The 13,440-nt window shown below is 38.6% G+C and overlaps 1 protein-coding gene and 1 pseudogene across 2 annotated transcripts in view; one reads left to right on the forward strand and one right to left on the reverse strand.

The window, feature by feature from the left end:
- ADSL (adenylosuccinate lyase) overlaps positions 1–8,281 on the forward strand; it is a 307,415-nt gene extending 299,134 nt beyond the window's left edge. For both annotated transcript variants that reach the window (XM_089674217.1, XM_089674218.1), the window contains one exon: positions 8,146–8,281. In XM_089674217.1, coding sequence (XP_089530343.1) covers positions 8,146–8,232 — 87 coding nt within the window. In that variant the 3' untranslated portion in view covers positions 8,233–8,281. The remainder of the gene's footprint in view (positions 1–8,145) is intronic.
- On the reverse strand, positions 6,142–6,866 carry LOC149464639 (uncharacterized; annotated as a pseudogene).
- Positions 8,282–13,440: the final 5,159 nt, after the last annotated feature.

Below are 13,440 nucleotides of genomic sequence, written 5' to 3' on the forward strand. Positions count from 1 at the left end.
AGAAACCCTTGTTGGCAAGCACAGAGGTAAGACCTTTCTTGCACATATCTCAGGAGGTCCACTCTTCTTTACAGATCTCTAAATTCTTGAGGTTTCTTGGCTGTCGCTTGGCAACTCGAAGTTTCAGGGACCTCCATAAATTTTCTATAGGATTAAGGTGTGGAGACTGGCTAGGTCACTCCATGACCTTAATGTGCTTCTTCTTGAGACACTCCTTTGTTGCCTTGGCGGTATGTTTTGGCTCATTGTCATGCTGGAAGACTCATCCACAACCCATCCTAAGTGTTCTGGCTGAGGGAAGAAAGTTCTCATCCAAGATTTTACAAAACATGGCCTTGTCCATTGGCCCTTCAATGTGGCAAAGTCAGGCCTGTACCTTTAGCAGAGAAACAGCCCCAAAGCATAATGTTTCCACCTCCATGCTTGACTGTAAGGATGGTGTTCTTAGGGTCATAGTCAGCCTTTTTCTTCCTCCAAACACGGCGAGTTGAGTTAATGCCAAAGAGCTCAATTTTGGTCTCAACTGACCACAACACTTTCTCCTAATCCTTCTATGAATCATTTAGATATTCATTGGCAAACTTCAGACAGGCCATGTGCTTGTTGAGGAGGGCGACCTTGCAGACGCTGCAGGGTGTCAATCCATGGCGGCGTATTATGTTACCAATAGTTTGGTGACTGTTCCCAACTGCCTTGATAATCATTCACAAGTTCCTCCCATGTAGTCCTGGGCTGATCCCTCACTTTTTGCATCATCATCTTTACCCCATGAAGCAAAATCTTGCATGGAGCTCCAGATCGAGGGTGATTGGTTATTTTGTACTTCTTCCATTTGCAAATAATCATTCCAACAGTTGTCTCCTTTTCACCAAGCTGAAGGTCTTGTAGCTCATTCCAGCCCTGTGTGTCTACAATCCTGTCCCTGACATCCTTTGACAGCTCTTTGGTCTTGCCCATGAGGTTTGTGGACAGGTGTCTTTTATACACATAACGAGTTGTTGTTAGGAGCACCTTTAATCTGTGTACCACATGAGCACAAAGCCAGTCTGTGGGAGCGAGAATTATTGTTGGGTGGTAGGGGATTGAATATTTATTTTACTCACTGAAATGCAACTCAATTTATAACATTTGTATTGTGTTTTCTGGTTGATATTCTGTCCCATCATTTAAAATACACCTATGGTAAAAAATTATAGACCAGTGGACACTAAATGGCGGACTACGGTCCCGTCCAGACTGCAGCCACGTCATCACCACCGCCCCACACCAGCAGGCCAGGCAATCTCCCACCTGCCAACACAACAACCTAGGCAGCTCCTGCCCCCCCCCCACACCCCGCCCATCATGAGGATGACACCGGTGGCGGGCCAGAGGCCCAGGAGAGGACACCACAAAACGGTTGGTGGCTCTGCCTTGCCTAAGGTACCATAGGACTGTACAGGACAAGGCTTGCATTAAAAGTGTTTTTTTAGGGGTTGTTAGGGCGTTGTGTTAAGGGTGTTGTGTTGTGTTAAGGGTGTTGTGTTGTGTTAGGGCGTTGTGTTTTGTTAGGGGCGCTGTGTTGTGTTAGGAGGCATTGTGTTACATTAAGGGGCACTGTGTTGTGTTAAGGGGCACTGCGCTGACTACAGTGTGAAAGCTACACTAAAGATCATAATCTACCGGGGGACTGTGATCTGTTATATCGCAAACGAGATTTGAACCTCTGCTGGAAGGAAATTCAAGACCCCTGTTATAGACCCTTAATTTCTTTGTAATTGGGCAAACTTACAAAATCTACAGTGGATCAAATTGTTATTTTTCCCACTGCATATTTTATAGGTTAACCAGGTGCAAAGATCTTAAAAGGTGATGCTACCACCTAGTAATAATGACCTGTCTGCAACATGACAACAGATTACTTTATGCTCAAACAGCTGATGACTCGACGGTACTGTACAGCCAAAGTTTATAAAACAGTATAGTGTGGTATTTATTTTAGGTACTTGTATAGAGCTGTAAATTTACACAGCACTTTACATATATATTGTACATTCACATAATTCCCTGCCTTCAAGGAACTTTCAATCTAAGGTCCCTAACTCACATTCATACATACACATGCTAGGGCCAATTTAGACAGCAGCCAAATAACTTCCCACCATGTCTTTGGCGTGTGGGAGAAAACTGAACTACCCGGAGGAAACCCACGCAGGCACAGGGAGAACATGCAAATTCCAGGCAGATAGTACCATGGTTGGGATATGAACCAATAACCCTAGTGCTGCTAGGCAGAAGTGCTAACCACCTAGCTACTGTGCTGCCCCTTTTGATATTGATTTCACATGACCAAGTGCATGGAGCATATGGAATGCATCCCAGAGATGTGCAGAAATTACCCATCCTGCTTTATGATTTGATCTGTCTAATTATAACAGTTTTGTATTGTGGGGGTATGTCTGAATAAACATAAAATAATCCTGCACTGTGATGGTGATGTTTCATAGTCTGAGTACGCTGAAGCAGGGAGGTGGAACTGGTACAGCTAATCCTGGAAATGGGGATCTCACTTTTACTCCCTTTTTGCTCCAATCCATTAGCCTGGTGCCAGAATACAGGTTATCGTTAAACACATTTTAATATGCATAGGGGGATGCAATACATTATACCCCCTCTCCCCTTCCATCTTTATCTTTGCAGTTAGCGCTAACCTAGACATTAGAATGCAATAAACTGCAGGTCATTATTACAGAGATCTGCTTTTAGCTTAACCTTCCTCTTGTGTTAGTTTCCTGTTACCATCTCTTATGTTAACGGGTCGGTTTTGACCCGTGTCTTAAATCAGCTGTAAAATATACTAAAAACAGTTATCTATAATCCAATTTGTTTCTCATATCTTGGTTACCTTGTTAGGCTTCCTTATCCATGAAAATATTGTTTTTAATAATTTTGGTGTGGGCCTCTGGGCCTTTTTTTTGTCAGTATACCCCTCGATTTCAATTAAAAAACAATGTAAAATGAACCTCAAGAGAATCATATAAATAAATAAAAGGTTGTTATGTCACCTGACTATTACTGAGGGGATTTAGAACACATCTCTGAAATAAATTTGTTTTGTTTATTTTCTCATTTTAATATTATTAACTATAGTAACATCTATGGTGTTACGGGTGAGTTTCGACCCATATATATAATTACTTCAAAAAGGCATAAAAGTCTCTTTTCTTCAGCAATAGAACTTTAGTACAAACACAAAATGAAAAACAGAACATATATATATATATATATATATATATATATACAGTCATGGCCGAAATTGTTGGCACCCTTGATATTTTTCCTGAAAATCAAGTATTTCACACAAAAAAGGTATTGCATTAACACATGTTTTGCTATACACATGTTTATTCCCTTTGTATGTATTGGAACAAATATAAAACAGAGGCAGAAAAGCAAATATGACATAATGTCACACAAAACCCCAAAAATGGGCTGGACAAAAGTATTGGCACCCTTAACTTAATATTTGGTTGCACACCCTTTGGAAAACATAACTGAAATCAGTCGCTTCCTATAACCATCAATAAGCTTCTGACACCTCTCACCCGGAATTTTGGACCACTCTTCCTTTGCAAACAGCTCCAGGTCTCTCTTATTGGAAGGACACCTTTTCCCAACAGCAATTTTAAGATCTCTCCACAGGTGTTCAATGGGATTTAGATCTGGGCTCATTGCTGGCCACTTCAGAACTCTCCAGCGCTTCTTTGCCATCCATTTCTGAGTGCTTTTTGACGTATGTTTGGGGTCATTGTCCTGCTGGAAGACCCAGGATCTTGGACGCAAACCCAGCTTTCTGACACTGGGCCCTACAGTGCGACCCAAAATCCTTTGGTAATCCTCAGATTTCATGATGCCTTGCACACAGTCAAGGCACCCAGTGCCAGAGGCAGCAAAACAACCCCAAAACATCATTGAACCTCCACCATATTTTACCGTAGGTACTGTGTTTTGTTCTTTGTAGGCCTCATTCCGTTTTCGGTAAACAGTAGAATGATGTGCTTTACCGAAAAGCTCTATCTTGGTCTCATCTGTCCACAAGACGTTTTCCCAGAAGGCTTTTGGCTTACTCAAGTACATTTTGGCAAACTGTAGTCTTGCTTTTTTATGTCTCTGTGTCAGCAGTGGGGTCCTCCTGGGTCTCCTGCCATAGCGTTTCATTTCATTTAAATGTCGACGGATAGTTCGCGCTGACACTGATGCTCCCTGAGCCTGCAGGACAGCTTGAATGTCTTTGGAACATGTTTGGGGCTGCTTATCCACCATCCGGACTATTCTGCGTTGCAATCTTTCATCAATTTTCCTCATCCGTCCACGACCAGGGAGATTAGCTACAGTGCCATGGGTTGCAAACTTCTTGATAATGTTGCGCACTGTGGACAAAGGCAAATCTAGTTCTCTGGAGATGGACTTGTAACCTTGAGATTGTTGATATTTTGCCACAATTTTGGTTCTCAGGTCCTCAGACAGTTCTCGTCTCCTCTTTCTGTTGTCCATGCTTAGTGTGGCACAGACAGACACACAATGCAAAGGTTAAGTGAACGTCTCTCCTTTTTATCTGCTTTCAGGTGTGATTTCTATATTGCCCACACCTGTTACTTGCCCCAGGTGAGTTTACAGGAGCATCACATGCTTGTAACATTCTTATTTATCCGCAGTTGTGAAAGGGTGCCAATACTTTTGTCCAGCCCATTTTTGGAGGTTTGTGTGACATTATGTCGAATTTGCTTTCTTTCCTCCCTTTTTTTGTTTTGTCCCAATACACACAAAGGGAATAAACATGTGTATAGCAAAACATGTGTTAATGCAATACGTTTCGTGAGAAATACATGATTTCCTGGAGAAATATCAAGGGTGCCAACAATTTCGGCCATGACTGTATATATATACATACATATATATATATATCATAAATATAACCAAATATAGATTTGCAAGGTCAAACAAACAACAACCAATCAAGCAAATCAAACCAATAGAAATCAATTACTTGTTCCAACACTAATGAAAAACAAAATCAGAGTAAAAGTCTGTGTGCAAGAACATGTATGTGTGTGCGTGTGTGCGTGTTTAGATGCATGTGTGGCAAAAAGTGACACTTTTAGTGTGTTCTTTGCAGAGATATTTGTTGCAGTTGAAGCACAGTACATTTGTCTTTCTGTCCTTACTGCTTGGACAGACCTGACACCTCTTTCTTTTAGAATCAGGTGGCCTGAGTGGGGTTGTGGTTGTGGCTGTGGTGGATGATGTTGAGGCAGGGCTGGCTGAGGAGGATGCTGGCGTGGACAAAGTGCTAGGTGATGCAGCTGTCTGACCAAGACTGCAGCATCTGGGTCTCGGGGCACCCGTTCCCATCGCTCAATGTGTGGCTTGACAAGGGAATTTCCCAGCTCCTCAAGAAACATTCTCAGCTTGTTATTTTTGGTTGAGTTCCATCCGTGGTGGATGTGGGTCCAAAACACAAATGCATTATACGCAGACACATCAAGGATGTTGTAAAACACAAGCATTGGCCATCTCCTGGTCATTTGCTGGCAAGTGTAGGTGGCAGTCAGCTTGTCCAGGTTGTCTACTCCTCCTTTGTTTTTGTTATAGTCGAGGATAATTGTGGGCTTTTTGTCACTTCCTGATGACACAGCTGCAACTTTGTGAAGAGTAGACATAAGTATCACATTCCGGGTTTTTTTGGACAATATGAGACAACAGTGGTGGTGTCTGTAAAAGCAAACTTCGTGGACAGTGCAGCCCTGTCCTTCACCTGCAAGATTTCAGCAGGCAGCTCAGGTTTATTTTTCTTCACTGTGCCAACCATGGTAAGTTTCCTCCTGAGAAGTTCTTGTCCAAGATCATAGCTGGTAAAACAAATTGTCACAAGTGATATTGTGACCCTGCAGTCCAGTAGTCCTATCGAGGACCACACGTTTTCCTTGGTTTTTCTCAGGGATGCCTTTGCACCTTTGCCTGTGTAAATCTGTAGATTCCAGGCATAGCTGGTTTGGCATCACAGGCTGCCCTTTTTTTTTATGCCGTACTTCCCTGGCTTACTGGGTATGTATTGCCGGAAGGGGCATTTTCCTCGGAAAGGGACAAGATGTTCATCCACTGTCACCTCTGGCCCCCAGGGTTGAACATCAGTGGAAGGAGCTGCACCCATCTCTCCCAGACATCCCTGATGGGGGCAAGCTTGTCAGATATTGCTCTGGTATCTCTGTTGTCAAATCTGAGGACTCTTGATATAATTTGAAAGGTCTGAAGTGACATTGTTGCCCGGAAAATATTTCTGCCTGTCGATGCGTCCCACAGACTATCAGTGGCCTCATTGCAGGATCTGTACACTCCTGCAAGAAGAAGAACACCAATATAGGCATCCAGGTATTCCTCATCAATGTCTTTCTACATGCTGCCATGGACTTTTTTTCCTTCAAGGTTGGTCATAGCAATGATGACTCTTTTTAGTGACAATGGCATAAATAGCTCAAAACATGTCTTGATGTCACTGACTCTCATCACAGCAAACCTTGTGATTCCAGGGGTCATTTTGATGACATTTGCAGCAACTGCCCTGCCATGTACATCAGGAGGTACTGAGCTCCAACAGATCTTACCATTTTTGGACTTGAATATTTCAGCGGGAGCAGCTTCAGCACCGGTGGCCTCCTCATCAGACTCATCAGATGTGTGTGTGTGTGTTCTGGATGATACTCCACATTGTCTTCCTCCTCAGAAACCTGCTCATCCAAATCACTATGCTCCTCTGTGTCATCTCCCTCATTTTCACCAAAAATATTATCCAGAACTTGGCTCAATGAAAATCTTCTCATTTTTGCATGCTACAAATTGGAGATGTGCACTCTGCAAGTCAAAATGAGAATCCCCTAAAGCTCACATGATTGGGAGAGGAGCTGGCTGTCAGTGTGCTGGTTGACAGTGAACTTATGATTTCAGTTTTGGCTCTAATTATTGCTTTATAATCTTATTTTTATAACTGGGTCGAAACCGACCCTAACAACACAAAGGTCATAATTTCAACTTGAGCATTTTATAATTTAGTGAAAACAATTTTTTGTTTTTTTATTTTGTTGAAATAGAGGTTCCTGACAAAGTCATAAAGCCTTGATGCAATAAACAAATTTATATGGTTATTTTATGCATTTAAAACCTAAAAACGGGTCGGTGCCGACCCTAACACAAGAGGAAGGTTAAAGTGTATTTCCACCTTTGTAGCCAAATTGGGTTAATATCTACTTTTGTTGCATGTGTTCAAAATTTAAAATGGAAACTTCCAAGTGAGTCAGTACTGTTTATGGACTCCGTATAGCCATTTTATTATATTATTTATTAGTATAGCAAGTTTATTTTAACTCTTCAGGTATGTCATACTGTTAAAAATTTATTTAGCTGATCCTCAGGAGGTACAATCCATTGTATACCTAAATCCTTTTTTCTCTACATTACCTAAAACCCTGTATTATGCATTTAGTTGTAGTTCTGCTTTTAAAAACATTTCAGGTATGAGTGCAGTTACTTTAACTTGTCACAAACCTGGGCCATTCAGTCCAAGCACATGATAAAAAAAAAATAAGCAGCAGTTACCTTCACAAAAAGCCCCGTGTTCTAAGAGGCAGTAGATCCACAGATAGACAGCTGAAGTTAAATGCAAATCATACATTTTCCAATGAAAGTTGAACTTGAGCCAGCCAACTTCCAAGACTTGTAATCGATCCTTTTTAACGTGATGACTGGTTCTTTAGCTGACTCACAGGGAGGCTACATGGAGTACAAGAAAAGTTTAGATATACTTATATAACTTTCCAGTTGCCAGCTTAATAAGCAGTTTTCACTAAGGGTCACTAGTACTTATGCTGGGGGTTTTTTAGCATATACTCAGCTTGAATTGCCCAACTTTAGTTATCAAAAACATGATTGCATACAGTGTTATTGTTTTAGAGAACACCCATAAGATGTGGCCTACATTTAGAACCCCAGCCCTTTGATGTCGCACAATACTAACCTGCAGATCCTGAAAAATACACATAGCAAAGTTCTTGGCACACATGGAGGTGAACAATTAAAAACTGAATGTCTGTTTCTGACTTCTTATTGTTGCAGGTTGTGAAGTTTCTGAAGGAGGAAGTGATTCCACTACTGACACCATACCAGAGTAAAATGGATGTGAAAATTGAACTGGACCTCTGACTTGTGTTACAGAGAAATACTTATTTTGGAAATAAAATAAACAAATGAGTTCCTGTGTTCTGTTTCATGATTGAGATCATACAACTATTTTTCCAATTAATAGTGTGTTTTTTTTAGTTTACTTTTAGATAGAACATGCAAACATATGGCCAGGTGTGATGGTCTAAAGATTTTCCATTGGTTTATGGTTTATTCAAGCAAACCTGTAATTGGAGAAAAATGGGGGCTGCCAGTTGCCCGGATTTACGCTAATCCTGGTTTTAATACTTCTAAAGATGGCCATACATGGCTCAGTTTTGTTCATTCGGGCTGAATGGGAAAAAAAACTGTATTTTTTTTTTTCTATATACTTTCCTGGAAAATCCATTGTTTGGAGTACATCACAGGACACAGAGCAGACTATTCATGACTATGTGGGTTATCTGCCACCTAAAAGTGAATGGTCACTAGCTGAGCAATCAGAGAGGAGGTCCTCCTCTATATAACCCCTCCTACACAGGAAGTACTTCAGTTTTTGTAGCAAGCAATGAAATTCCAGAAAGAGGGATGGGACCTCTGTGTCCCGTGATGTACGCCAATAAATGGATTTCACTTTATCATACATTATTGGACACACAGCAGGCTATTCATGACTGTGGGATGTTCTAAATCAAAGACATTTGAGGGGAAAGTGATTGCCACTGTCAATAATCCCTCAGGACCTACTCAGCTCTCCATAAAATACTGTGGCCAAAGGCAGAATCTTCTGCAGACCTAACATCTACCTGGTAGAACCTTGTGAATGTTTGAATAGAAGACCATGTAGTGGTCTTGCATACCTGAGCCACTGATGCCTGATGGTGGATTGCCCAAGATGCTCCCACGCTCCTGGCAGAGTGTGTCTTCACTCGAAAGGGTGGGACCTGACCTTTCAACAGGTATAGGTGAATCAGAGTGACTTGCGAGCCACAGGTGTGATAATTACTAGAGGATCGCAAACATGAAACACATAACTACAACTGTGTTGGAAATATCTGCAAATATATGTTGCGCTCCTAAATACTTCTCAATAAATAATAATTAAATTATTACCATTAAATTAATTCAAATTATGATACAAATAACTAATAAAAGTGTATACATACCAAAGAATATTTAAATAGATAATTTCAGCTAATCAATCTCCTCCCAATAAATATCAAAATAATTCCACATGAAATACTCCTCTAAAAAAAATATATTGCCAAGTGCTCATAAATCATCTATTAGTGACATGATGTACTTACTATTATATTACTACTTACTACTATATGTACTTACCCTCAATTTCATTTATATTCATAATACCCTCATTTAATATAATAAAAATAGTGAACCAACTAGTAACCCTCAACTAAAACGCATTTAAATGATCCCCCATATATAAACATAACCAAATGCTCATAAATAATAGTGATTAGTATGAATCCAAATATCATCAAAATAATAGTCCCATTGAATAAACAATTGTTTATATATACTGACTTGGTGCTGCTTGTTCTTCAATTTGTGACTTTTGTGAATCCTTCAAATAGTGAAGATGTGCGCTCACCTCCTTTGATGCCTGCAATTAGGCTATACACACTATACACGCTTTCGGTGCACTTTCCCTGGAACCTGCTGGACATATACTTTTGCTGGTAAAATTGGGAGATCCTTCCTTTAGGAGTAACGGATGTATCCTCTGGTGGCTGATTATCCCCTCAGGGATTACACACTCCTTTTGTTATCCCAGACCTCCTAATTTCCTCTCCTTGTATTACTCCGCATGCAGGAAGAAATAGAGGACATAGTGCTTTACCTTTTAAAACTTTTTATTCCCACCATCCAAGTATTAAACTCACATTAGACAGGTTAAAATAACGCAATATCCCATAGGAAATCCTCTGCTGGCCTCTGAGTCATACACCTGCCGTCTATCGTGTTGTGCAGCTCCTCTCCGAGTGATGACATAGCCCCTCCCCTACGCGTTACGCCTCCAATCACGTGGCTTCATCAGGGGGTTGTGATAGGTCAATCACTCATCCATTGCCAGCTTATATATATCCCGTCCTCCATTTTCCCGTAGATGTACTGGAGGCGGCCATGTTTTTGGGGTCAATTGGAAGCACAAACTCTCCTTCCTTTTGACACATTTGTTTCAATTACTACGCTACTATCTCGGAAAGATACTTTGCATATGACTCATCAGACTGCCTGGATTTAAACAACCTCTTCTTTTACTATGCATTACAGTCTTTTTAATAATACATATAACGGTTTAAAATAAGTGTGACAATTAAAAAATGGCATAAATAACAAATAATGATACCATTAAACAAATAATTATATAAAATCAACAAATAATTTAATTTAAAAAAAAAATATTTAATAAAAAAAAATATATATATTTCTTAAAACAAACATTTTAAATGGTGCAGAAAGAATCCCTCACACTCAATATACAGGTCTGCACCTGTTTTAAATTCATACCGAATATAAAAAGTACTCTCCCCCACTCACATGTTCTACATACTTAAAACCAAAAAATATATCATCCAATCATATATGTACGTATTATCCAAACCTAAATGTCACTGATAAAGCAGGATAAATCAAAATCCTTGTTCAAACCATCTGGTGCTAAACTTCCTAACTCATAAATCCAAAATGATTCTTTTTTACTTATTTCACGGTCTAAATTGTCACCTCTCCAGTGTGGATTGTGTTTGACTAAACCCCAAAATTCTATTTTCTCTACTTCTTGATGGTGATGTGATTTAAAATGTAGCGGTAAATGATGGTATTTATAGCTTCTCCCTTGTAAAACATACAAGGGAGAACCGGATATTAATAAAGGAATTAAGTCCCTAAAAAAGAGAGAAAATTTGGTTGTGAGACCGGTCGATAAAGGGGGAGCAATAGTTATATTATCTAAGGATGCATATGAATTGTCCATGAGAAAAATGTTAGAAGATAATGAAACATATAGTAAATTAAATAATAATCCTATAAGATCGTATAAAAGAGAACTTAATAAATTAATTGAATATGGAAAGAAAAAGGGTATTGTAGATGAAAAAGAAGCCAAATATTTGGTGCCGTCGGTTAATAAAACACCAATAATATACTCCATACCAAAAATACACAAGGATATACAAAATCCACCAATGAGACCGATCATTAACGGTATAGATGGATTAACATCCAGAATTGGACAATATATCGATCAATTTCTCCAACCTCTGGTAGAAAAAACTAGAGCTTACATCAAAGATACCACACGTGTGATTAATACTATACAATCATTAGAAAAAAGTGATAAGGTAATTATGAGTACAGCTGATGTCTCCTCATTGTATACAATTATAGATCACACAGGAGCAGTAGAGGCAGCAATTTTGGCTTTACATAAATATTCATCTCTCCCCAAAAAACAACAGAAATATCTTATTAAATGTATCAAGTTTTGTCTTAATCACAACTACTTTTGGTACAAAGGAGAATATTATTTGCAGGTGAGAGGTGTAGCGATGGGAGCTCGCTTTGCACCCAGCATCGCAAATTTATACATGGCTATGTGGGAGGAGGAGGTAATATTTAATAATATGAATCAGAATATTGCCATGTATGGCAGATTCATTGATGATATCATATTATTTTGGAAGGGAGAAGAATCATCATTGATTAATTATTATCATAATTTAAATGAAAATACTAAAAATATCACATTAAGCTGGAACATCAGCAAGAGAGAGATAAACTTTTTAGATCTTAAATTAATAAACACAGGTGTGGATATATTTACAAAAAATCATTTTAAGAAGACTGATCGAAATTCATACATCCCTGTTAATAGCTGTCACTACAAACCGTGGATCAAAAATATCCCAAGGGGACAGTTTCTCCGATTAAGACGTAATTGTACCAATGTTGAGGATTATAGAGAACAAAGTGAAATATTGATCCAGAGGTTTGTAGATAAAGGTTATAAGAAAGAAATAATACAGGAAGAAAGTAGGAAAATAGAGGTGGTAGATAGAAAAATGTTGTTAGAAAAAAAGAAACAACAAAAAGTAGGAGAACAGGAGATAGCCATGATATTACCCTACAATAGACAATACAGAGACTTACAAAAAATTATAACTAAGCATTGGGGTATATTGAAATTGGATAAAGTTTTGAGAACTATCATTAAAGATATACCTAGGTTCATTTTTAAAAAGGCACCAAATATTAGAGATCAGATTGTAAAAAATGTATTAGAACCCCCAAGGCCACTCACGAATACTCTAAGTTTCTTCAATGGGACAGGATTTTACAGATGTGGTCATTGTTATAGCTGTAGAAGAACTCATGCAAACCCAAGATGTAGAAATAAATTTATCAATCCCTTAAATGGTAAACAGTATGAAATAGACCAATTTATTAAGTGTAGTACTAAAGGCGTAGTATACGCCTTAAAATGTCCATGTAATCGATTATATATAGGACGCACTAAGAGGAGTCTTAAAGAGCGTATGAAAGAACACATACACAATATTAGTATAGGCTATAAATACCATCATTTACCGCTACATTTTAAATCACATGACCATCAAGAAGTAGAGAAAATAGAATTTTGGGGTTTAGTCAAACACAATCCACACTGGAGAGGTGACAATTTAGTCCGTGAAATAAGTAAAAAAAGAATCATTTTGGATTTATGAGTTAGGAAGTTTAGCACCAGATGGTTTGAGCAAGGATTTTGATTTATCCTGCTTTATCAGTGACATTTAGGTTTGGATAATACGTACATATATGATAGGATGATATATTTTTTGGTTTTAAGTATGTAGAACATGTGAGTGGGGGAGAGTACTTTTTATATTCGGTATGAATTTAAAACACGTGCAGACCTGTATATTGAGTGTGAGGGATTCTTTCTGCACCATTTAAAATGTTTATTTTAAGAAATATTTTTTTTTTTTTTTTTATTAAATTATTTTTTTTTAAATTAAATTATTTGTTGATTTTATATAATTATTTGTTTAATGGTATCATTATTTGTTATTTATGCCATTTTTTAATTGTCACACTTATTTTAAACCGTTATATGTATTATTAAAAAGACTGTAATGCATAGTAAAAGAAGAGGTTGTTTAAATCCAGGCAGTCTGATGAGTCATATGCAAAGTATCTTTCCGAGATAGTGGCGTAGTAATTGAAACA

The sequence above is a fragment of the Staurois parvus genome, unplaced genomic scaffold, assembly GCF_062004578.1.
Source record: "Staurois parvus isolate SC_StPar_1 unplaced genomic scaffold, SC_StPar_1.0 ptg000149l, whole genome shotgun sequence".
Taxonomy (NCBI): Eukaryota; Metazoa; Chordata; class Amphibia; order Anura; family Ranidae; genus Staurois; species Staurois parvus.